This window comes from Pantherophis guttatus, chromosome 1 (assembly GCF_059756535.1).
Source record: "Pantherophis guttatus breed Tessera chromosome 1, ASM5975653v1, whole genome shotgun sequence".
NCBI lineage: Eukaryota > Metazoa > Chordata > Lepidosauria > Squamata > Colubridae > Pantherophis > Pantherophis guttatus.
This window is the reverse complement of record NC_142063.1, coordinates 98925650-98953394: the sequence shown is the minus strand read 5'-3', so window position 1 is coordinate 98953394 and position 27745 is coordinate 98925650. Positions and strand designations below refer to the sequence as shown.

General features: G+C 37.2%; 1 protein-coding gene across 12 annotated transcripts in view; it reads right to left on the bottom strand.

Annotated features, from left to right (window-relative positions):
• Positions 1 to 27745, bottom strand: part of DENND2B (DENN domain containing 2B) — a 152216-nt gene that overhangs the window by 26911 nt on the left and 97560 nt on the right. For all 12 annotated transcript variants that reach the window (XM_087879085.1, XM_087879075.1, XM_087879070.1 and 9 more), the window contains 7 exons: positions 19923 to 20071; positions 15505 to 15720; positions 14549 to 14645; positions 11072 to 11116; positions 7803 to 7987; positions 7112 to 7221; positions 6053 to 6122 (listed from right to left, as the gene is read on the bottom strand). In XM_087879085.1, coding sequence (XP_087735211.1) covers positions 6053 to 6122; positions 7112 to 7221; positions 7803 to 7987; positions 11072 to 11116; positions 14549 to 14645; positions 15505 to 15720; positions 19923 to 20071 — 872 coding nt within the window. The remainder of the gene's footprint in view (positions 1 to 6052; positions 6123 to 7111; positions 7222 to 7802; positions 7988 to 11071; positions 11117 to 14548; positions 14646 to 15504; positions 15721 to 19922; positions 20072 to 27745) is intronic.

The following is a 27745-nucleotide window of genomic DNA, read 5'->3' as shown; positions in this document are numbered from 1 at the left end:
AACAAGGAATGATCAATCCCTGAGGGGATACTTCTTTTAGATACAACACTTCTTTCCATTTTCAATTAAATCAAAAGCTATGGTGAATTTAAACAAGAATCCTGTTTGTTAACCTGACTTTTATGGCCCTTTTACTTTTTTTTACCCTAGATGATCAAATTATTTTGCTTTTTGCATATCACTCAGATTAATGTTTTAAAATGAAGATGCTGAGACGGTCAACAGGTGTTTGAGCTGCTACAGTAAAAAATCATAAAAGCTCTATGTTACTAAGTGAACACAGATGAATCTATTTCTGGATCAGGACCTGCTGCTTAATAGACGTCATATTTCTGAAAAAATAGAATCTTTGTCCATATTAGGTATAAAAAGGCCCTCTAAAAGCATCAAGAGATTATATCCAGCATGTGGGATTTGGGTTAAAATCATTGTGTCAAATCTGCAGGAATGTTGAAAGCATGCCAGGCGTCCTGGACAGCTACCAGCTAAGAGCTATCTTGCTGAGTGCCAGTAAAAACACTGCATTCCTGGTCCTATATAATAGCAGAAACAATAATGGTCACAGTTTAAATCAAAGGCTGTGGCCCCATGAAATATTAGGGTTTTTTTCAATGTTTTTTTAAAATTTATAATGTCACTTTTTTTTAAAGTACGTTTACTTCTCAAATGTCTCTTCCTTCATGGCCCATATTTTAGTTAACTTCTTTTTATCAATAGCATTGATTCACATTGTGTTTACAAATCATGATGGCAAAGAATGGAGCACACTAGAGTGAAAAAGCTTTTGACTGGCTGAAATGTTTAGTTCGGTTAACTCTAATGGTGATGGATGGGAAGAGCCATTTGATAATTTCAGTCCCTTCCCAAGTTCACTATTTCTCAGATAAGTTTGTTTTCCCAAAACACAGCCTTTTTTTCGTATTTAAGCAGAGCAGCTGGTTGGATTATAATAAAGTTAATGTGAGTTATTTGAGTTCTGTAGTTACAGGAAACCTGCATGCTGTGATCTTGATTAGTATACTGAGACAAAGGAGACCTTTCTACCAAGGTTCATCTCTGGAGAACAGGAGGCAGCCACCTTTCTGTGAAGCTTTATTGATCCAGCATAGTAGGGTTCAAGCAATGAGCCACATGGCAACAGAAATGACCTGAATCTGAGGGCAGATTCATGCAGCTCTTCTGTATATGGCTAAATTCATTGGTTCTGCTCAGATGTTTTCATATAAGTTCCTTTGTCAAATGAATCATCTGAATTACTTCCTATTGTATAACATGCAGTTCTGTGCCTCCCAGCTAACCCTACTAAAGTGAGTTAGCTGAAGCACGTCAAACAGTCTGTGTGGCCATGGGCCATTCAAATTATCCACTTCCCACAATTAAGGCGCAAAACACAATGAGATCTTGTTGTTCTTGTTACATGATCAACAATGCCTAGAACAGCTGTAAAGGATAAACTTTGAATTTCTTGTGCAAATGAAATTAATATAGTCTTAAACATGGGGAAGTTTAGTTAGCCATTTCTCCAAAGAAAGTTTCATACAATATAACCAGTAAGAAATATTGTGGCAATTAATATATTAGCAAAGCTAATTCGGTATACTTAAAGGAAGTATATGGTTTAGTAAGTTTAAGAATATTGCAAGTTTAAATGGAAAATTCAGTTTTATTTTTTAAATTTTACTTTTTAAAATTAGTTTCAATCTAATATGAATTACATTTCTAACAATTTTGCAATCATTGTCATTGTCATCCATTTTTGCAATCAGACGTTGTATGATTTACCAACAATAAAACCTCTTATCCAATTCTCTCTAATATTTGGAATACATTTAGTATTCTTTGAGTATTCCTCCCCGTTTCATCTCTATTACTACATTCACTAATCATGCAATCTTTGACTTATTTTGGATTTGGAGCCATACCTTACGAATAATTTATAAACCCAGCCTAGCAAATGTTTCAAATTATAATGTTTATTAATTCTGTTCAGACTCTCACTATTGTCCCTTGTTTTTGTAGTTCTTTTTGTCTTATGCTATCAATTTAAAGATATCTAAATCAATCTTATGACCTTCTAAAATACATTTTTTGTCTTATTGATACTTACAATTTGCAATCTAAATGAGTTATATTTTTACTGAATATTTAATTCTAAAAAAGTAAGTGTGGCGGAGGAATCTGGATTTACTGTACTTTTTCTCTGTTTGTCCTAGATATTCAATAGATTACTTATTATATGAACTTTTATATATTGTTTATTTCTTTCTGTATCAATGGATGATCATAGGTAAGGATCCCATGTAGCATTTCATTTAAAGAAGCAGGTTCTAATTTAGTTTAATAGTTCTGCCTTGTAAAAAAAACAGTGGAAAGGCATGAAATACCCCATTAAAGAGTCTTTGTGCTAAGTGAAACCAGCAATTATTCATTAACTGAGTAGAAGCTTCTCAATGCTGGACTGTATGAGTCAGCAGTGCATCAGGGAAACTCTATACAATCTTTGAACTGTTGTCAACTTTACATAGTAGTAAATAGAAAAAAAACCCACCCTATCATCAAAATCAATTTTCCCACCTGGAAACATCAACCTTTGACTTTAAGTAGGGAAGCATTTGATCTTATAACACCTTACTATAAAACACTCAGCAGTTAATACTTCTGTTTAAATGTTTAAATGTTATGTTTTAATATGTTCCATTAAAATGGTTATTTAAAGTTGACTCAAACAAATCTTGCTGCAAGTCTATGAGCCAATTCCTTTAATCAGAATGAAGATGCAAGTATTGTTGTCAGAGTTCCTTGCATAAGAAGTTCATCATGGGTGAAGAATAATCCTAAAAAGCTTTCTCAGAATTAAATCTCACTATGTTCTTTGAAATTAGACACGTTATATCTAGTACTGTAGGCTGTTTGCCTCTTGGTTGTGGGACAATTAAGGGCTGAGACCTCTTGAGCTCTTATTCTGTTTGTGGGCTTTTTGGATACACTATCTGATTCCCATAGAAAAAAAAAGATTGAGTAGCTAGGCTTCTGATCTCATCTAGCAGAGGTATTTCCATATAGATGTTGAAATATATAACAAGCAAAGCAAGAACAAACTTCCAGGGATTGCAAATAATTTCTACTTTCTAGATTCAAGATACCAGGAACTCCTATTAAGATTTAATTAATTAGAACTACAGATTTAACCATACAAACAGAAGTATTTGAATATAATTTCTAACAATCCCAAGAAGTAAAGTAGCCATCCAGAAATCAAAGTTGAATTTGTCAAGAAAATATTAATGGCAGTCATCAGAACCAGCTTAAAACAATTAGTTATGTAAAGGCAATAAAGCATTTAGTTATTAAATGAGACTGTGCTGTATATATTACTTGCAGGAATCTGACAACTGTACTTGTCTAACTTAATTTTTTCGGAAATGAGAATATTAAGCAAAAATTGGACTGGAAGCAGAACCTGACAGTGCCAGACGTTACTCAACATAAACTGCCAACATTATTTTGTATCCCTCTAAGTTATGAACTTGTTACAAATTCAGATCACATTGCATAGATCAGAAAGCTTATTATGAATGTGTATTGTCAGAATGAAGAATAAATATAAGGCTAGATAAAGATAAATAAATAGAAAGCTTGGTATAGTAGCAGCAGTTATCTGCAATTCCACATGCTCTCAGTGTCCATATGGTCATCCATCTAGCCCCACTAGCATTTTTTAGATAAATGTCAACCTAGTAAGCATCCAGAATCCACTGTGAATTGCTCCACTAGTGTAAATGATCAATCACTGCTGCTGCAACTAAGGAGAATCATCCAGAGAGAGCACTGTATCATCATCATGTGAGGATATACTTTCTCATTTCTGTTAACATTTTCTCCAGAAATACTCTATTCTAGGTTATATCTGCCAAACAGAGACTAGGTGTGGAGTAAACGAGAAATAAACATTAGAAGATAGCCTTGCTTAAAACAAAAAACAAAAAAACTAAACTAAAAATACCCTGCACAAAATGTAGCACAAAATTTCAGGGGGGAAAATACTCTACAACTTGGAAAGTTAAATTATCTTATTTGTGTTTATTTATTTTTAATTACAGTATTTACTATTAACAGCATTTATATGGTACCTTAGCCTCAGGACACTATCAATAATAATAACAAATATTCAAATACAATTCCTTTGCCAAGAAAGCTGGGTTTCTCCTTAAGATCATAAATAAGACTCGTTGTATACACTATTTATGTATTAAAGAGGTAACATACAATATCTTTTGGTTACCTGGCTCATTATAGAATAATAGAACTGAAAGAAGCTCAGAAACATTTTTCCTATTTTAGGTTCAATACAAGATCTACAATGCAAAATGCAAGTTCAGCATTCATAACAAATAGTTATGATATCCCTGCTTAAGTGCGTCAAGAGAAGGAGAGCCCATTAGCTTCTCCTCTTATGAATAGATCATTTCTCTATTCATGGAATCTGATTGAAATCTTCTCCCCTGAGATAGCCACACTTATCCTAGTAGACAATCTCCTTGTTTAGCAACTTCAATCTGTTCTTTAAATCAAAAGCAAAGGAGAGAGAGAGAGAGAGAGAGAGAGAGAGAGAAAGAGGGAGGGAGAGAAGGAGATGTGAAAAACATTGGTAGCTGACATCCCATTTAGATAAATTTCCCTCATATAGCTGTGCCAGCATTACTCTCACTCTGGAGTATGTTGTGGTCAGGAGCCATGGTTAGAATGCAGTATTGCAGGCTGTACCCACAGTCATGAGTTCAATCCTGACCGGCTCAAGGTTGACTCAGCCTTCCATCCTTCCAAGGTCAGTAAAATGAAGTCCCAGATTGTTAGGGGCAATATCCTGACCTTTGTAAACCGCTTAGAGAGGGCTGTAAAGCACTGTGAAGCAGCATATAAGACTAAGTGTTGTTGCTATTGCTACATTAAATTTGATTCTAAGTACACATTTTGTGCAGAAAATGTTTTTTTCAATTGCCATCCTATTTGAGACAGTCACTAAACAAGGTAGCCACTAAACAAGGAGCAGCTGTACATTCTGGAACGACTGAGAATAACATCTTCTGCATGGCATATAATTGAAATAAAGCTAACTAACTCCATGAGCTGAATTGATTGCCAGTTTGCTTCCAGGTCCAATTCAAGATGCTGGCTTTATAACCTTTAAAGCCCCTTCATCGCATGGGACTGAGGATTATCTGAGGGACCATTTCTCCCAGTTAAATCAGCCTGCCTCACAAGATCTGGCAGGGTAGGCATTTTGCAGGTACCATCAACCAGAAACCTTCACCATGTGTCTTCTCTGTCTCAGTGCCTATTTTATGGAATGTTCTTCTCTCCAAAATTAGACTTTTCTAATTCTGAATTTGCTTTTCAAATTCTGAAAAGCCTTCAGGATTTGGCTATGTTGTCTTGCCTGGAACTGTGGAAGACAACACTACAGGTCAACTCCAGACAAATCACACGTGGCCATCAAGTGCAGAGGCAGTGTATACCAAAATGATACACTGTGCCTGCTGCTGTTCTGCATAAGTTTGAACCCCCCCAGTCAGGTAATCACCTCCTCTGCATGGATGACATCAAGATCTATGTCAGGTGGATCAGTGAATCGCTGTCTTGTACATTCTTTGCATACAACTTTCATTCAATTTAGTGTCATCCATGAAGAACAGGTACTGTTCGTAGTTCCACTCTTGAACTTGTATCCATATCCAGTCCTTATGATTATCTGACTGAGGAGGTTCAAACCTATGTAGAACAGCAGCAAGGACAGTGCATCACTTTGGCATATGCCACAGCCGCACTTGTTGGCCATTTGTGTGAGCTGTCTTGAGTTGACTTCTAGTGTTGTCTTCCACAGTCCCACTGAGTTATAAAGGAAGGTTGTTGGTTTTGTGTTGTGTGAGAAAGAGATTAATAAATAAGTGAACTAACACAAAACCTTGTATTTTTTTCCTTTTTGAAACAATTGTTATGATGTGCTTAGCATTCCAGAATTTAGTACTTTAAAAAAAAGATTGATAATACTCACCAGTAACCTCCTGCAGTAGCCGAACCTTCTGCTGCCATCTTCTCCAGTCAGCATGAAAGAGAATGTTTCACTGCAACAAAAATTAGTACATGTTGTAATCTATTACAAAACATAGGGCCAAGAATAATGCCTCTGCTTTTTCTTTCAACTAATCATATTTTTCTTCAGATTCATATGTTGTCAGATATCTTCTAATCAGATAAATCTTGTGAATTATCTACCATTTTTGTTCAGGTTTTGGTATTAACCAGACAATATGTACTTATCCATGTGTCAATAAGTATAGTATTGAAAATGAGGTGCAATGAGGAAATGCCTTATATTTCCTATTTTAAAATTAATTCAAATTTTATTATTACAAAATGTAGTACTAAACATTAAGTCAATAGAAATATAGCAAAAGTAAAAGGGGCAATCCACAGCTCAGACATAGCCCTTTCTGCAGTCCCGCAGGTTTCCTTATTACAATTTGGCCATGCTATAGTCTAGTCATCATTAGCAAAAAGTAAAACAGATTTGTCAAACCTCAAAAAACATTAACATTAAAAAAAATCCTCCCCAACAAGAATCAAAATGGGGGGGGGGGGAAGAAAGAGACAAAAGTTCCACTACTACTGCTGCCAGTGTTGATTGCCTCCTGCAGGTTTATGTTGCAAAAATAATGGTTAATAGATAATAATTTAAATGCAGTACAATCCTAAATGGCAAACTTTATATAGCATAAACTACTGTTAAAAAATCTAAGAAATGGAAGAGAAACTCAGGGTTTCAATTCCAAATTAAATAATTAACAGTTGCATTAAAGTTATGACTTTCAAAATCTATTTGTTCAAATATTCTGGCTTTGAAGTAAATGCAAGAATGGTTTGAAAGCTGGAAAAGCTTCATAATTCTGTTCCTAACTTTTCAACTAAGTGAGAACTGGATGAAGAAGAATAATATAACAGAAACTATAGAGAGATGCTATTAGTTCCCTAGAGTTGAATATAAGGGAAAGCATTGTGCAAGCTTGGTTACTTTGTAAAAAGCTAGTACTGTGGTGATGGGAGTGCAGTTCACCTGTTATATTCAGATACTGGATTCCAGTCTTTGGCATCTGGAAAACAAAACTGAGGAATGGCTTTGAGTCGCTCTTCAGCTTCCCGAACTTGTTTTGTGGGTCTTTCTAGCTGTGATTGAAGAAATCAACATCAGCAGCATTTAGCACAGACTCAAATTCATCTTTTGAAAACAACATTAGGAATTCAGAATTCAACAGCATAATATTACTTGCATCATTCTCCCTTCCTGTACAGATAGCTACACTCATCATTTCTATAAGCCAGAGGTTCAGGCTTAATGATGTCACAAAACAAAGAGAAGTAACAGAACCAAACATTTCAGCAGTATTTCTTTTTTTAGGAAGATTCCAATAATAAAAACACTCTATATTTAATACCTTTGTCACTCACCTAAATAAGACCTCTCTCACTCCCTCTCCCTCTCACATACATACATATTAGATAGATAGATAGATAGATAGATAGATAGATAGATAGATAGATAGATAGATAGATAGATAGATAGATAGATAGGTAGGTAGATATAGACATACACACACACACACACACACACACACACACAACACACACACACACACAGCAGTGCTCTAAATATCATAGTAGAAACAGACCTAACAAGAAATGAAGTAAAGAATCTCGTGACAGTAATTGAGAAATTACTCATAATTAAAAGGAATTCTTACTTTTACCTTTGGAAACTGATATGTGACTTCAGGAAGGTATGTATTTTTGGAGGGCTTCTTCTTAAGAGAAACCACCACAAAATACTCAAACAGTTCACGTTCCTGCCATTCAATTAACTCCAGTTCCAGAGTTCGATAACTAGGAGCCCTCTTTAGCATTGACTGGATGTGGACAAGCCGCTGGGTATGAGCTAGCATTTCCAAAAAACAAGAAGCATTAGCTGGTGGTTGTGTGAATCATCTGAAATTGTGAGCATTCAAGAAGTCCTTGAAAAGAACCATACATCATCAAAACCAGGCATGTCTAATCTGTGTCCCATGGATCACATGCGGCCTGGGCCACAAGTAATACAGGCCTATGAGACCGTTATTATGTGAAAATCCTCTATGAGGCCCAGGCAGGCCAAAAGGTTGGATAACCACGATCTAAACAATTAAACACCCTCAATCAACTACACAGCACCATATACTGTATAACAGATGTCATGCCTAACATTTCCCAAACAATTTCTTAATTAATAAATAAAAATCAAGTAACCTTACAATCAATAAATAATCCATTCTATATTTTAGTGATGTTTTTACTATGGTAAGTACTAATAATTTATACATTACTAATTATGAAATCATTTCCAGATTTCTGCAGTTACTAACCTTGCTATGTTTATGCACAATTTTATTAAACAAGACATGTATGCATATGTAATCTGTTGGTTATGTTTAAAACAGAACTATAGGAATTGAGAGGTAGTTTGGTGTAGTGATTAAGGCACCAGCACCAGACTAGAAAGTGGAAGACTATGAATTCAAGTCCCTCCTTAGTCATCAAAGGTGGCTAGGTGACTTTGAGCCCATCCCCCGCTCTCAGCCCAACCCTTCTCACAGGGCTGTTGTGAGGCCTGGAGAAAATTTTCTCCAGGGCTGGAGAAAATAGAAGGAAGAAGGTGTGTGTCTTCACTAACTTGAGTTATCTGTAAAAATAATAAAGGTGGTATTTTGTTGGGGGTGTTCCTTGGAACCCTGACAGGTGGAATACAAATAAAATAAATAAATTGATTGATTGAACTTAGAAATCACTTTCCACAAAACAAAACAAGTGGTAGTTAAGACTAGTTCAGGGAACAGCACATTATGGAAATATTGAAATTTTAAAATCATTTTTCCAGCTGGTTAGAAAAACAAATGGGAATGAAGAAGAGAGAATCTCTCCAAGGCAATATAAGTCACATGTCAGGATTTATTAACTGCAGATCAGACATGTAGAGGCCAGTATTTCAGTTTTATATGATAGTTTTGATGGTTCACTAATTTTATAGAATATGTGCTCTCTATATATTGCAGCAAGATACACCATGTAAATAAACAAGATATTACTTTTAAGGGCAATTAGTAACAAACATACATATTACTATTTTAATAATATCACTCCATAAAATTAGCCGCAACACGTTGCAGTTTTACCATCTGTTTCTGCTGTACCTCAAGTTACACATACCACAGTGATCTGCATCAATCTCAGGCCAGAAAATTTATTTGAAATAGAAGAAAATCTGGCATTAGTTGGGAAAACAACTCCATAAAAATATATTTACTGGCCAGGTGAGAGAGTGTTAGATAGATCTGACTGCTGGTCAGCAATGGCATTAAAAGCAGATACAGGAAAGGAAAAGTGATTGTGCCCAGTTATTTCATAATGTTTTCATTTTTTAAAAAAGAATTCTAAAAATGGACAGTGTCTCAGTCAATATTTTTTTTTTAAAAAAAAATCAGTCCTTCAGATTGGGGACGTTTCTCCATGGCTAAGAAGCTGCACAGGACTAGTATAGTGCTGAAAAGCACATGCTCATAGCTGAGAAGAATTTAGTCCAACTTAGTTGAGTTTAGCGATCAATTTGTTTTTACCCTGGATCAGGTAGAAGCCATATGGAGCTTTTGGCAGTCCCCATAAGCCAACCTTCCCACAAGTTCTTGCCAGTGACAAAACAATGATTTGATGTGCTATATGTTGTAAAATAAGTTTATGATATTTAATGCAACTGTATTATTTCCTGTAATAATATCTATTAGGAGGAGACGAGGAATCCTAAAACCTAAAGGGACTGAAATGTTGGCTCCTGCCAATTCTTGTGATGTCAATGCATCACCATTATGGACCCCTGCAAATCAAAGGGCAAAAAAATGAAGTAATTTCATGAAGAAATAATTTTCTGCTTTAGGGAGGCTTCTTTCCTTCCACTATATAACCAGGGGATAACATTACTGGTAAACTTCATAAGTTTACTATAATGATTACTAATACAGTACTGTAACTCTTGATTATATCCCAAAGGATATGTGCAGGGAACTGCTAGAGTGAAGGGAAATTTATTTCATTTACAGGGTCCTTTCATTTGGCATATTCAAAATGTTTTGTGCATTTAAGAAAACTTCATACCACTAATTTCTGATTGCCCATGTTATTAGTTATATAATCTAATATTTAGTATTAAACTGAGAACATAATTTAAATGGAAAAAAGCAAGTGTCATCACTAAAACAATATAACTCAATACTGAAGCTGTCATCCCTTCGAGATTTTGTAATTTTACGACCATGGCATAGCATTAGCTGTTTTAAAGCTGGACATGATTCAGCATTTTCTGCAGAATACAGCAATTAACCACCAAACAGCAGGTGAGGTCAGGTCCCAGACAGGCCTCTTTACAAATGTTTCTTAACTCAAATATATCTATTTCCCACTCCACCCTTGCAAATAAAAATGTTTTATGCATCTACTACATATGAAGCTCTGAATTCCATCTGGCAGATGAATGGATTATTTCTTATCCTTTGCAAAATCTGTTCTACTCTTAAAACTGAGTTTTTGCTTTCTTGTTTTGCCCTTTTTGATCTAGAGTTCAAAGATATTTGATTTGCATCTTTTGAAATAACAGCAGCACAAGGTGAATTAAATACTGTGACTTAATACACAGTATATTTCAAAATAGCTGAAAGACGTATAAACAATTGTTTCCAATTACACAAAACCACATACAAAAGTCAATTTCTTTTATTCCATTGCTATTTCTAGTCAAATTAGTTCTGGTTACTTTTTAATATTCTAAAAGGAAAAATAATTCTATCTATGAAGCATGAAAGTTGATGGCATGCAGAACAGTCATCCCTCTCCTAAGACGTCATGAGTTCTCCAAGGGGGAAAAAACCCTAATCTTGTCCCCAACCCAATTTCATTGGGTTATAATGTATTTAGGAAAAACAACTGATGAATTTCTCACCTTTAAATCTATCATCTGAATCACTTTCACTCTCACTGTTTTCATCTGAAAAAGAAAGGAGGATTTTACTATTAACAAAGATGCACTGCAATGAACACGTGCCAAAATTTTCTTTGTAGAAAATGGTTCATGATTTGCAAGTGTTTAAGAAAAGATTGCTTCAGCATGTCTATGCTGCTTTAGGAAACATTTAGAAAACTGTTTTGATGTTTCCCATCCAAATTATTTAGGTATTAAAAGAAGTTGTGCAACATTTTAAAGAGGAACCTCTTAAAAGTTTAAATTGGCTGAGTAATATCAATTAATAATATGAAAAATGCCAGTTTGAACAAAAGTCAGTAGTCAAACTGTGATTCATTCCAGCAAGTAGCTTTCAAGAAGTTCAAGGAAGAGGTGTACACTCTAGTTAAATGTTCTTAGACAAGCAAACTACTACACCCACACCACCAGTTGCTATGAGGAACAGCCACATCTACGTGAGCACTACCACATAGGTCTCCCTTCATCAGGAGCAGGATTAAAGTTTCATCCTAAAGCTACAGCTACATACCTTCGGAATAAGGTTCATTTGAAGTTTCTGACATTTCTTCTACATCGGCATATATATATACACAGGCAGAATTCAAATAAATGACATAGGCAGAATTTAACAGACATTAAAAACATTTCTTTGAAAACAGTAAGGACATACAGTCTAGTTAATAAATCCTGCTATTGTATTTATGTGTTTCACATAATAAATATATAATTGAATATATTGGTTCACCATAACCACACTTGTGGACTACCACTGCAGAAATTTTAGTGGATAAATTCCAAGGAACAATGAAAACCAGCTGCTCCTTGCTTTACACAGTACAGATTTGTGAAGCTACACTAGCTTTCCCAGGTTACTCCAGAATTAGTAATTGGGTGTATGTAGTGGTGGGATTCTGCCGGTTCTAGGCAGTTCGGCCGAACCGTTTGTTAAATTGCTGGCTCACCCCGCCCCTTGCCAATAAATAGTGGGGGCGGGGCAGGGCGAGGGGCAGGTGAGCCAGTAATTTAACAAATGGTTCGGTTTGTTAAATTGTTGGTTCACCCAACCCGCCTCCCACCTGCGCGGCGTCAGCCTACCCTAGCCCATGGCTGGGCAATTGTGGCTCTTTGACAACCTGTGGACTTAAACTCCCGCCTAGCCCATTCTGGGGAATTGTGGAGAATTCTGGGAGTTGAAGTCCACAAGTCTTAAAGCTACCAGGGTGGGAGACATCTGCTGTTACACTGTAGAATCCTTTCAAGCATGAAGATGGCCAAGCATCCTCCTTGAGAGACAACAGTTGAACATCAGGAGGGCTGTTAGAGGGAGGGCTACATTTGGAAATTTTTGCATTTTTGCCGGTGGTGCAATACGATCTGGTGTCTGCAATGGAGAGCAAAATCTGGCTTCTTCTCTCCACTGTAAGTGCGGCATCAGGATTCCACCTTGGTATATTTGCGGCACAAGGCAACCTTCATCTCCTGCCGCTTGGGACTCAGAGCGGTAAACAGCGTCTGGTTAGGGGAGCAGCCGGATTTTGCTCTCCATTGCTCTCTCGGCCCCCTGCAAGCTCTCATCTCTCGAGGAGCACTCCCTGAAGTGGTGCGGGAAACTTTGGTTGGGCTTCTTGATAGATGAGAGTTTGCAGGGGGCCGAGAGAGCAATGGAGAGCAAAATCCGGCTGCTCCCCAAACCAGACGCTGTTTACCGCTCCGAGTCAGCAGGAAACGAGGGCTGCCTTGCGCCGCAAATATACCAAGGCAGAATCCTGATGCTGCACTTACAGCAGAGAGAAGAAGCTGGATTTTGCTCTCCATTGCAGACACCAGATCAGCCCCCTGCAAGAGAATGAAAGAGAGAAAGTGGGGGAGAGAGAGAGAAAGAGAAAGGGGGAAGAGAAAGAGAATGAGAGAAAGAGGGGGAGAGAGAGAAAGAGGGGGGGAGAGAAAGAGAGAATGAGAGAGGGGGAGAAAGAGAAAGAAAGAGGGGGGAGAGTGCCTGAAGGACCCTATCCCGTCACTGGGAGTCCAGGTGCTTCAGCAAGCAGTGCGCTGGATTCGTATTAGTGGTCCGCGAAATTGAACTTGGTGGTCCCTGAGGTCCAAAAGGTTGGGGACCCCTGCTCTGGAGGATTTAAGTAGCTTAACTGTGCTTGCTTGCCAATACCAGAATTACAGAGTTGGAAGGGACCTTTGGAGGTCTTCTAGTCCAGAGATCTCCCATCTTGGCAACTTTCTCTGCATGAGCCTGATGCTTCCTGAGAGGCAGGGGGTCTCTCCGAATGGGACCCCCTCCCCAAAAGGCTGGCCCCAAAGCCCTAGCTCAGCAGTCTTCAAACTTGGCAGCTTTAAGACTTGTGGACTTCAACTCCCAGAATTCTCTAGCCAGCATAATTGGCTGGGGAATTCTGGGAGTTGAAGTCTGCCAGGCTTATAGTTGCCAAGGCTGGAGATCTCTGGACTAGAAGATAAATGATGGCATAAATGATGACCGGTCAAAAGTGTGAGGACCTGTCAGAAATCACTTTTTTCAGCCCTCTGGGTAGGGACTACTCAGAGGGCTGAAAAAGTTATTTTTGACTGGTCCTCGCACTTTTGACCAGTCCTTGAACTTACGACTGTCCTCACATTTTACGTTTTGCGCCCTATCTTGTCACCGTCGTGAAGAGAAGTAGTGGTGAAATGATTGACATGGTTGTTAAGAATGCCGCAATGGGCATAAATGTGAGGATGGTCATAAATGCGAGGACCGGTCAAAAGTGAGAGGACCAGTCAGAAATGACTTTTTTCAGCCCTCTCAGTAGTCCCTATGTGCATATGGACTACTCAGAGGGCTGAAAAAATTATTTTTGACCGGTCCTCGCACTTTTGACCAGTCCTTGAACTTACCAATGTCCTCACATTTTACGTTTTGCGCCCTATCTTGTCACTGTGGTGAAGAGAAGTAGTGGTGAAATGACTGACACGGTTGTTAAGAATGCCTCAACGGGCATAAATGTGAGGATGGTCATAAGTGCGAGGACCGGTCAAAAGTGCGAGGATCAGTCAGAAATGACTTTTTCCAGCCCTCTGAGTAGTCCCTATGCACATAGGGACACCCACCCGGTCACATGATCAGCTAGCCACGCCTACCCAGTCACATGATCAGCTAGCCACACCCACAGTCACATGACCACCAAGCCACACCCCCAACTAAGCCACGCCCACAGAACCAGTTGTTAAAAAAATTGAATCCCACCACTGGGTGTATGTACTTTAATTGATGCGCTCAAGGACTTGCATCAGAAAATATAACTTAACTCATATATCCCTCACATGCAAAGGAACAAGCATTTAATCTTAAAACTTTTGTTTTTGTCATAGGAAATATTGGCATCCGAACTACCTAACAAATCGCAGTAATTTCTGTAACTGATGATCAACACTTTCCTATAAATCCAAAAGATTTCTGTGCTATACCTCGCAGTGATGCAGTTTCAATATTGGACATTGAAAGCTTCTTCAATCTTTTCTTCCCTCTTTTTGCACTATAGATAGAATTGATCCTCTGTACCAGCTGTAAAAGAAGCAAAGAACCATTGGCATTGCATACAGAAATTCAGGACAAACATAAATCAAGCAGCAATTCTCTTTCACTTGAAGCTATTAAAATTGTTAAATATAAATATGAGAAATAGTTTCATGTATTCAAAATTTATCCAAAAGAGGTTCTACAATAGGTGTTCCAAGATTCAATAGAAGGTCATAGTATATGGAAGTGACCCAAAATGTCGCATAGTTTCAGTCAGGCTAAAGATTGTTTCAAATAATTTCCAGTATTTCCAGTATTTAATTTCATTGATGGATTGCTTGACTGATTATGTGCCAAAAGGTTGGTAGGACAGTCCTTCTCCAGGGTGATCTATCCCAAATCTGGCATTTCAAGTCTTCCAATTACCACTGTAATCAATTCAATTTGTCTTACTGTTCTTTTTTTCTTTCTTTCCTTCCATTTTCCTAGCATTATGGCCTTATCCAAATAATTTTTATGCATAGCAATACTGTCCCTATTCACACGGCACATTTAATTGAATGACAGGGGAGAGCTTCTTTTGTGAACACAAAAACGAGATCAGTGACCCCAACTAATTAGCTTTCAATTAGCCACAAATAATCCTGGCTCTTTGGGGTTAAATGGATATGAGGTATGTCGTTTCAACAGCTGGTGGAGAATTATTTGCATTCAAAGTAGGAAAGGTAGTTCACATTCTGAAATAGTTACTCAGTCTACAACTGAGGAGGAAAAGTATAAAATAACCCAATAAATACAACACACAGTTTACTTACAAGAATAATTCAAATATCAGAACATGGTTCAGAGAGAGAAAACCAAATCTTCTAGAGTTGCAAGAAGACTACAGTGGCCATTACTGTACCTTTGGGACTCGGCGAGCCCTGCGTGCAGATAGAAGTTCACTGGTAGTACTCAAACTGTCATCATTCAGGCTAGAAGGAGAGGAAGGGATGCCAAGCTGGGCCAGCAAGAGCATATCATCATGGCTGTGCCTCTTGGGTAAACGTGGCAGGCGATGGCTTTTCCTTTCTGACCAGTTTCCAATTCTTAGGGACTGGCTGCTAGGCTTTAAAGGTAGCTAAAAAGAAAGAAAATAAAATTATAGCTACTGAAATAACGAAAAGGCCCGGCTGAATGCTTAATTAATAGAAAATGAAACATGTTGAATAGAAGCTAACAATCTAACACAGCTGCTAAACTGCTACATTAGTTTTATTTATTGATTGATTGATTTCTATAGCCACCCAATTCAACCAACTGACTTTGGATGGCTTACAGTTTTAAAACGATAAAGCAATTAAAAACATTAAAACAGTAAAAACACCCACAAAATAAAAAAAAAAACTACAAACAGAAGCCGTGATGATTAATCGGCTAATACTAAAGCTAAGTAACGGGGCCTTTAACACGTTCTGAGCCCTGGGCCTGAATAAATAGCCAAGTTTTTAAAGCATTATGAAAGGTTAATAGGATTAGGGCCATTCTAATCTCTGAGGGGAGAATATTCCATAAAGCAACGGCTACAGCAAAGAAAACTCATCTAGTTCCTGCCACTCAACACTCTTTGGCTGATGGGCTCTGCAGATCCAATCTGTTGGATCAAATTGGATGGCTAGAAACCCATGGAAACCCAGTCCCAAGTCATGTAGGCTTTTGAGGTGACAACCAGCACCTAGAAACACATCAGCAGCCAGTGCAGCTCATGGAATAGTAGTGTTACATGTGCTATGCATATGCCATTATTTACTGGTTTGCAGTGACCCCAGAATCCATATCATACAAAGTTCCATTCTACTCTGCTGAGATTAGATCCATGTGGAACATTGTAACTAATTCTGGGCACCATAATTCAACATGGGCATAGATAAATTAGAGTAGGTTCAGAAAATGGCTACAAAAATGTAAACTGTTGGAAATCAAGCTCTGGAAAGAAACCTTAAAGAAACTCTGGGTCATTAACTTATAGAAGAGATACAGTAATTAAGGATGGATACATAGCAATCTCGTATCTGAAGAGCTCTCAAATGGAAGACAAAGTGAACTTATTCTTTATTGCTCCAGAGGCCAATACCAGAACCCATGAGGAAAGAGGTTCACTATATTTTTTTTTTAAATAATCTTTATTTACATTTTCTATTAAAAACAAACAGAAAATAACAACACACCATATAAATAACATACAACACAAAAAACATCACAAGTGACAAACAAGTAAAAGGTGCAGCTAGCACCTTAGCTACTAACTATTCAATATAGTATTACAATCTAGGGGAGATAGAACAACTTATATCTCTTTATATATCAATTAGGTCTAACCGACCTCACTTTCCTTGTATAATATAGTTTTCTCCATAACTACTTTTCCTCTTCTGGATTGGGTTATGATTTTCTCTTCTCTAGCCAAGTATATAATTTTTCCCAGGATAAACATGTTTGTGTTTGGTCTCTCTCTTTTAACTTCTTGGTTAATTTATCTGCTTCCGCACAGTCTAAAATCTTTTTTATAACTGCTTTCTCTGATGGGATATTTTGATTTTTCCAAAATTGCGCATATGTCAATCTCGCCGCCGTGATAATGTGGAGAGCTAAATACCATAGATCTTTCTTAATCTTATCCGGTTTGGAGCCGAGCAGGCATGTCTCTGGTGACCATTCGATTTTTTGATTTAAAATTTCATTCAGCCAATTTTTTATTTTTCCCCAAAATTTTTGTGCTTCCGGGCATGTCCACCATTGATGATAGTAAGTGCCGAAAGAGGTTCACTATAAACATCATGAAGAACTTCCTGATGAGTTGAGTATGAGTTGTCAGTCAGGCTGCCATATGACATGAAGTGTTAGGCTCTACTCTATGTCCACTATTTCCAATAATATTTTAAATGAGTTTCAGTGAATGTTCAATAAAAGGAATTTGTTAGATTAAAGCAGCAATGATATGGAATCAAAAATTGCATTTTAGCATTAGTATAAAGAATTGGGAGTACTGTAGGAATGAGGCTGCATGGAGTGGAAGTACAGAGGAATCAACAACAGAAAATAAAGCAGGAAGTAAAGCAAATCATTAGATACTAGCAGTGGTGGGTTGCCCCCAGTTCAGACTGGTTCTATAGAACCGGTAGTAAAACTGGCGGGAGGCTCCGCCCACTGACCCTGATATCATTAGACGCGATCTGCGCATGCGTGAGTGATCCTGTTGCGAACCGGTAGTAACCCACCCTTGGATACTAGGATTTGAAAGCACAGATTCTATATGCCCCTCTCTGAAGGAGATGGACAGTTTAGAAATATGAAGGAAGGAAGGAAGGAAGGAAGGAAGGGCCTTTGTGGCACAGTGGTTAGAATTCAGTATTGCAGACTAACTCTGCCCACACCCTGAAGTTGAGGTTGACTCAGCCTTCCATCCTCGAAAGGTTGGTAAAAAGCGGATCCAGATTGTTGGGGGCAACATACTGACATTGTAAATCGCCCAGAAAGGGCTGTAAAGAACTATGGGATGGTAGCGGAACCGGTAGCGGAAATTTTGAGTAGTTCAGAGAACCAGTAGTAAAAATTCTGACTGGCCCCGCCCCCATCTATTCTCTGCCTCCCAAGTCCCAGCTGATTGGGAGGAAATGGGGATTTTGCAGTATCCTTCCCCTGGAGTGGGGTAGGAATGGAGCTTTTACAGTATCTTTCCCCTGTCACGCCCACCAAGCCACGGCCACCAATCCATGCCACGGCCACCAAGCCACACCCACAGAACCAGTAGTAAAAAAATTTGAAACCCACCACTGAATTCATTTATTTATTTAGTCATGCTGTACTAATTGGATTTGCATCTAACTGAATAGGCTCTTCTTATGGCACTGCTGTTTTATAGCATTCTCTAGCAAGCTTTCTTGTCTACTATCTAAAAATCAGGAAGGGTCTGGTAGCACCTTTTCATCATAAAAGGTTTTATCCCTGAAAGCATATGCCTTTTAATAAAATTGTTAGTTGGAAAAGGTGCTACCAGAGTCCTTCTGATTTGGCTAACACAGCTTTCCTCCTACACTACCTACAAGCTATAATCTGATGCTGTGAAAAACATTTCTGGTTTAATCAATGAGCTAAAAGATATTTTTTATTACGCTGAAGTTGATTTCACTTTATTTTGCTTGATTGTATATCTGATGCTTTAATAACAATCTGCTAAGAGAAATGAATCATGACCTAGCAACTGTTTTTAATGCACATAAAATAAAATAGAATATTAACAAAACTAGACTATCACCTCACATCCTTTTATGGGGAATACAAAACTACATACAGAAAGTACGCCAAATTTGCAATGGGAGATATATTATCCTGAAAAAAATGCCACAAATTCAATAGTATCTTTTTCTGAATAGAAATTCATGAAATACTGCTATAACTCTTTTATTTCCAAAGCTAGAATCAATTGTTCATATACTTCAATCTATTCCTCAGACATATACATTTTAAAACATCAGACCTCAAACAATAGCTGTTTCAATTCTTGAATGACACTTGTCTAGTTTCAGAGGAGCTGAACATTAAAGTTCTTTTACATTTAGAAATATAAAACTGAACAGAATCAAGAAGTTAGGCCAGATACATATTTAATGGTTTTACAATAGGTTATTGTGTGTTAAATGCTTCATACTCTTCCAGGTTACTGAAGGCATTTCTTTGGAAATACAGTACATCCCATTGTTTTCTGTTAAATTTATCTGGAAATATATCATATTGAGACATTTTAATATACTTAAGATTGGAATGGCTATTATAAAGAATAAAAACGGGTTTGGGGAGATGAGTAAAGCAGCTGATTATGGAAAATTTTGCTATGTTCTATTATTTCCCAAGCTAATTATATTTTATTAGTTGCTATTTTTAGTATCTTCATAGAGCACATTAAGTAAGAGAGGGCTGCATATAAATTATAGAAAAAAAAAATGAGAAACCAAACATTGGTTTTTTGTTTAATAGAGGGCATTCAATAACGAATTCTGGGAATTACAAGTTGAAAAAAGTTAATATACAGAATACTAACAATACTATACCAGTATTTAAAAAAGAACAGCAAATAAAAAGTTAATACATATTAAAGATTTTAGATTAAAGATGTTAATGTCCTTCTTTTCTCATGTCCCTTTCTCAGTTTAGTATACTTATATGGTTAAATTGTCTTAGCTATTCTCCTGTTGCTGATCCTTTTTGCAAGAAGAAAATAAATACCACGCTCAACAACATACAGTTCAAACAAAACCCAGTGCACTGCAGTGCATTTATTATTACCTGTGGAGGTGTTGTGTACTTCCTGTCCTGTCGACTCCACATCCTGTGCAAAGAATCCAGGGAATTTTCAGAAAGCTGCTGGGATTTTCGGCCTGCATTACGGGCTTTCAGTTCCACATCCTCATATGGGTTTTCCTTGGGTGAATCTCCTTTACAATTTTTTTTCAAGAAAAGAAAAGCAGATAGGAATGTTAAAGAAAAAAAAAATCATGTGAACTAAGAGAAAGGCTAATAGCAAACCTCCTCAGCTTCCAGCGTGACTCATCTTTCAACTGCAGCTGGAAGTACTTGGAGTAGATTTTGGCTATGAAAGACAGTATATTTAAAAAAAAAAAAAGATTTCACAAGATTGCTTTCTGAGCCTCTACAGCTCAAGCTTTGTTCATGAATTTAAAACACACACACACATTAAGCACATAACTGTTTTAAAGAAAACCAGACATGTGAGACTTGATTCAGAAACGCTATTGAGTTCAGTGAATAACTGTGTATTGGATTGCAAATATGAAAACTCTCCACCCCTTCCTCCGATTAGAAAATTATACTGCTATTTATGACCGCTTGGACTATTTGGGTATAACTATGGGATATAAATTGTACATAACATTACCACAACTTTTTAAAAATCTCTTTTTTAGCCTAATTATCTTTCCCAGTATTAATGATTAGTTATAGTTAGCATAAGGCATAAAGCACCCACCACACATAGAATTGCAGTATCATATTAGGATTGCAAAACTCTGGATGACCATTAGAGGACACCAAAGGACACCAAACAGCTGCAGGATATTCTGACACAAAGAAAAAATATCTCTATTCTGAATCCTAAAAAGTGAACTGCTGCAACTATTGGTTCCCTGCAAAAGAAAACACTAAAATAATTTGCCAAAGCCAGATATTTACATGAAAAGAAAAATGAGCCATTAAGTATATATTGCAATAAACAGCTTGAATCATCAATAAAAATAAAGGCTTAGGCCTTTATTCTAGGTATGCAACATTTCTTAGATTAAAAAACGGATTACATTATTTGGAAAGGTTTTCACTTAGTTAATATGTAGCATCCTATCAGGTGAAAATACTAATGTTCATTTTGGAATTCTGGAGAATATTTAGAAATTCAGAGATATGTGGGCACCTGTATTTTTCCAGAAATGTACAGAAAATCTATCATCAAAAAACTTAACAGCCATACATTCAAACACTAACCTTGTATGCTCTCTCAAGAAGTCTACAAACACGGCATTACTACAATTAGTTCCCCACTGTCAGCTAGCTAGGGAAATATTCTTTTAGGGATGAATAATTCTGTCTTTTTACTGATTACCTTCTTTAAATGTAAGCAAAAACATTATTATTTATGAACACTACAGCAAAAATGCTTCATACCATTTATTTATATGCATATGCACTTTTTTTCAGGCACAATTTTTGCCACTATTTTGTTCCAGTGAGAAACTGTATATTGTCTACACCAATATCTAAGTATAAACTCACTTTGTCTGAGTTGCAAACAATACCACAATATACTCAAAAGTATTAGTGTCTTTACTCAGCCATGGAGTTCTCTGCCTTCTGTCCCTTGTTTACCAAACCGTTGCCTCTGGTGTAAGACTCAGAGCTATCACTTCATTAAATTCAATCTTAAACCACGCATTTCAAGTTTGTCAATTTATGGAGTAGTTCCAATTTAGTATTGCATCTATATTAAAAGGTTCTATACTGATTAACATGGGGAGCACTTGCCTATAAAGTTGTCAAGAGCCAGACATGACCAGATAGTTAAAACAAAACAAAAAAACTGATAGCTATTTTTGTATGAACCAACTTTCCCAGACTCTCAGGATTTGATGGACGTGTTTGAGTATGCATACACACACATGCTTTTGAGTCAATTTTGACTTAAAGTTTGCCACTGCCTCTGTTCTAGGGCTGAGAGAGAGGGACTGGCCCAAGCTCACTTGAATGGCTTTTTGCCTAACGTGGGACCAGAACTCACTGCCTCTCAGTTTCTAACTGATACCTGAAAAGCTTTTTCATTTTATTCCTTCAGGGATGCACATTATCCCAAACTTTGCCCATTGCCCCTCCAATTCAAAAATTTTGGAGATACCATGTTGGAGTTCTTCAATGCTGAATAATTTGGTGTCATCTGTAAACTTGGCCATCTCACTATTATCTCCAGATGATTCGTGCATGTGAAATACTATTGCTCATCCCCATAAACCAATATTTTAGGATTGTTTTAATTAAAAGGCTTGGATGGCTGCTGCTGCTGCGCTACAAAATGTTTCCACTGGCAGTCCTTGATTATTATCTCAGAAGGATGGAATGCAGTTGTATAGACTGTACTGGAACTTGCAGAGTCTGGAGTAGAGACACCACCCAGCTTCGATCAAGCACAGTTTAGAGATGTATTTGCCTATTCAGCAAATCAGCTTTAATGACAACATAGTCGTTATGGGGTATATATATGTGTGTGTGTGTGTGCAATAGTCTACATTGATATGTTTTGTCTTCCCTCCTTGCCAGAAAAATCCATAATGGTGATAAACTGAGGTTGTTCAATTGATTTTGAAGGAAGTCAATTTACAGGTGCAAAGTATAGTAACAAAAAGATGATTATAAGGATTTGGCAATTGAAGTAGAAACTCATCAAAAGACCTTTGGTACAACTCTAATACCGACCGCACATCATGAGGCAAAAATTATAAATGTGTTTTTCAGAGGGTATTTTGTTTATCTGCTATACAACAATGGCTAGAAATGGGGAAAATAAAAATGAAAAAAATATTTTCAGAAGCTCCAGAAAGTTGGCAATACAAACCAGAACTGATTGTATACGTTTAATTCTCTTTAAGAAGCTGCAGTCTATTATTCTCTTATCATGGAATTAGCATCATGAGCTCCACTTGACATGAATAAGATATATACAGTATGAGTTTCACAGTGCAAGCTGCAATTTACCCAAACGTTCTATAGGAAAAAATGGTGCTTTCATTGATGGTGAAAGCATTATTTCCTTAAGCTAGGAAAAATAAAACATGGAGGGTTACTGAATTGTTTCATTTTCTGTACACAAGCTGTAATCATATAATGCTCATCTGAATTAAACTAAATCTAGCAAGAACAATTTCTATATAGACATATAGAAGAGCTGCGTTTTGAAGAGATGTCCTTTGCTTATTTAGGAATAAGGATGCAAGAGACATTTGATGCCTTTGCTTATTTGGAATTTTTCTTGCTTATTCTTTCTTGATCTACTTTAACTTTGGCCACATAAAAATTGGAATGTGGCCCTTAAAGTCTTTTCCAGAATTGCACTGTAAAGGATTCTCAGACATTATGAAGTAAACGTGCATAAATTATCATTCGGACATTTTGTTTGGCTGTATATCAATAAAGACGACACCTATAGAGCCTGAGAAACAGAATACATTCTGCTGGTAAGAAGAAAGAATTTTTTAAAATGTGCATTATGAGACATATAAAAGTAAGCACTATTTTTAATTTTGAAAGTCGATATGCACAGTTATTTACTTACACATGCATTTTGGCTTCTATCTTATTAATTCCTACGGGCTTATATAGAGTGCCAAACAGAGTTTGAAAAATCACATCACTCTGATTAACATCCAGTGAGAATGCCAGCCTGAGAATAGGCTAAACTTCCTGGAGTTCTAGATCTTTATTGCCTTTTGGAAACCCAGTAAAATTGGGAAGGACTGATTATCCAGGGAGGTTGATGACTATGCCATGGGGATAAAGTAAGGGAGAAAGCTATTGTAATACAATCAGCATGCTGCAGAGGAAAAATTATAATCTAGTGCTGGTTCAAGCACTAATGTTATTCATGCCCATTGTGCTGCTTCAGCATACTGAAAAATACACCCAGTCCCTTAGGACAGAGACATAGTGGAAGATGTCCATCCTGTTGGCTGTGAAGTATGGCAGATGGAAAGCTGCGTCTAAGCAAAACTAAGCAGTAATAGGAGGCAACAATGAAAAATGGGACTGAGAAAAACTGCATTCCTTATATTTATATGACGTCACGGTTTTAATCTGGGAGGAGGAATTTCATGCTGCAGTTAAAGAATTTCTCCTACTTTGGCTCTCATAAAAGGACCAGATCTGGAAATAAACAACTTACTTCACAGGCAATTTCTAATACAGGGCTTCTAGATCTGAAAAATTCACAGCCTCTTTAGAAAGATAGATGTACTGACACAGGAGTGACAATGAGGCACAAAATCTGAAAACAAATGGTACCTGGAGATGGTGAGTTTTAGCGGTCTAGATAAAGTCTAAGAAATATATTCTAAAACAAACAACTGATAACTCTCTTCATGCTGCAATAAAGTGCCACAACCTATAGGTGTACAAGAAAGTTACAGACCTCCAAACTACTATACATTAGTTAAATAATTATACAAAGCAAGCCTTCTTTTGCAACTTCACTTAAAAATGGGTCCAATTGGAAACTAGATCTGAAACCTGTTTCCAAGTAATGATCAGTGCAATAGATACATTACAGCAGGTTTCCTCAACCCTTGGAACAATACCGGCCCCTGGCCTCTTAGGAACCGGACAACACAGCTGGAGGTGAGCAGCAGGCGAGGGAGCAAAAATTGGATAGCAATAGCATTTAGATTTATATGCCTCTTCACACTGCTTTATAGCCCTCTCTAAGTGGTGTTACAGAGTCAGTATATTGCCCCCAACAATCTGGGTCCTCATTTTACTGACCTTGGAAGGATGGAAGGCTGAGTCAACCTTGAGCCCTTCAGGATCAAACTCCTGGAGTGAGCAGTGAGTTAGCCTGCAGTACTATATTCTAACCACTGTGCCAACATGGCTCTAAATGAAACCATCCCCTCCCCGGTTCATGGAAAAACTGTCTTCTACGAAATAGGTCCCTATTTCCTAAAAGGTCAGAGATCACTTCATTGTAGGACTGAGACTGTATTGTCTGCTAGATGTCTTTCCTCAGATGTAAGTTGTACAGATATTTTTTTAAAAAACAGACTTTTTTTTGTAACAAAAATGTATGTTTGCCCATATTAAGAAAAAGGGAAAGAGAGATAGAAATAGTGGAATGTTTAGGAGAGAATTGTAAGGAAGAAAGGGTGATGAACATCACAATGGACATTAAAGACAAATGCTCCCCCATTCAAATCTTGGTGGGACAGAGTGCTATGGAACTTTCTACCTTTCAAAATTTGCCTTTCCGATTTAGATTTCTCTGTCTAAACAAATTATACCATTCATAGAAAAAATTGGCAAATAAAATATAGTAGATTATTAAAAGAAAACATTTGTGGATGCCAACAAAACTACTATAATGAAACTTGACCATGGAAATGACTTCGGACAATGCTGGCTCCCTCAGCTAAGAAACTTGAGATGAGCACTATCCCCTAGAGTTGTACATGATTGGATAGGGGAAACCTTTACATTTATAATGAAACTATGATATACATTAAACATCTGAAAATCCTCTCCCTCCTCCCCTGTTGTAAGGTGGTTGACTAGAGATAATACTGGTGGAAATGAATAAATGATTCAATTAGGAATTAAGAGTTTCCTATGGGCAGAATGGCTGCATTCAGGCAACGTGCTTAATCTAATTATGAATTTACCCATTTTATGTGCTCACACAATACCCTGAATCATAAACCAATAAAATAGGCAAGGTTTCCACAATGCACTAAGCCAACAACTAATCAAATCAGCAACTGATATTAACCAGGCTTAGTATACTGTGGGGACGTATCTGGGGGGAGGTTTGTTATATGTGATCCATTCATGAAATGGGAGGCCATATAAATATATTTTAAATAAATAAATGAATAATGCTAAACCCCTTTATGTACCACAACTCTGCCACAAGAGCCTGTCTCTGACCAGATAAACGTTGAGGCTAATATAACTGAAGAGATAATTGTAGATTTCAAACAGACTTTAAAATATGTGAATGGGAGGAATGATGGTGGAAGAGTTAAGTAAAAACTCAAGTTAAGTTTCAGAAACAACAAATTAGCTTAATAACTAATCAGAGGGTTAATAAAGTGAGACAGCTCAAACAATTTGTAGGAATTGCTCTAAATTGTACATAGAGATATTTTTCATCATATCGTTTCATCACTTGGTTATTAAAACAGTTATATTGCCTAAAAGCTTCTGCAGCACTGGGAAAAAGAATAAAAAGAAGATACGTTCCTCTTTTTCCTCAGTTCCTCCACGCATGTCCTGTATTATTATAACTAATCTAGTAATTGTTACAATTTAACAAGTATATGCAATTTTCTTTTCCATAGTCCATTGAGGCCAAGACAAGCGACACATGGACAAAGGAATAACATTAGCTTCAGTGTCAGCTTAAGATGAATTATTGTAAATCCTCCGTTTTCACACTCTTTATATAGAATAGAATAGAATAACAGAGTTGGAAGGGACCTTGGAGGTCTTCTATTCCAACCCCCTGCCCAGGCAGGAAACCCTACACCACTTCAGACAAATGAAGATTAAATGAAGTTTAATCACTTCTTAAAAACTACCAGTGTTGGAGCATTTACAACTTCTGGAGGCAAGTTGTTCCACTGATTAATTGTTCTAACTGTCAGGAAATTTCTCCTTAGTTCTAAGTTGCTTCTCTCCTTGATTAGTTTCCACCCATTGCTTCTTGTCCTACTCTCAGGTGCTTTGGAAAATAGTTCGACTCCCTCTTCTTTGTGGCAGCCCCTGAGTTATGGAACACTGCTATCATGTCTCCCCTAGTCCTTCTTTTCATAAGACTTAACTTCATAATGTCATATGTGATCATTTGATGCCAGTACGTGTTTTTTTAGTGGAACAGGCAACTGTAAGCCTCTCTCAAGCAGTGCGTCTCCGGACTTACTGTACAGAACCTGTACAGATGTTCTAACTTCCAAGCTTGCCAACTCTCCTCCAGCTGGATCTCAGTCAGCAGTTCTTAAATACATGGTGATTCATAGAAAACAAGCACTTGGCAAAATATGTTAGTTCTTCAAATAATGTGTAGATACTTGAAAACTTATTACTTTAAAACTCAGTATTACATGAATCCTACAGTAAACGGCAATAAGAACTTGTGAGCTAAAGAAAAAATCTGTAAAGTACAAAGTCACCATATTAACCTTGATCCCAATCTTCAGCCCATCCTAAACTCAACTGGTACCTATGATGGTTCACTTTTGAACTATTTACATTCCAGCTGTTCATGATAAGACCATCAAAATCTAATGAAAATCATAGTAAGCCACTATAACAACTGCAAAATAATAAGAAATCATGCTTGAATTCTTTTTTATGCTGTCTCATGTTGTATATGTACAGGGGGGTAGGCGGTGCCTCTGAGTCAGTTTTGACTAGTGACAATTCCTGGACAAATCCCTGTAGTTTTCTTGGCAATGTTTTTAAAAGTGGCTTGTCCTTCCTTCCTTCCTTCCTTCCTTCCTTCCTTCCTTCCTTCCTTCCTTCCTTCCTTCCTTCCTTCCTTCCTTCCTTTCCTTCCTTTCCTTCCTTCCTTCCTTCCTTGGGCTGAGAGAGAGGAACAGGCCCAAGGAAGGTATGAAGCTGGAATCATACCTAAGGAGGGACTAGAACTCACAATCTCCCAATTTCTAAATCTGATGTCTTAACCACTGCACCAAACTATCTTTGCCTGCCATATTTCTATTGCTCTTTAAAATGCAATAAGACTCTTTTATTAGGAGCATTATAAAGCCACTAATAACAACTCAAAGCCACAACTTACCAGAATCATGACTGCTAGTATGTCACAAAAGAGCATGCAAGTTTTT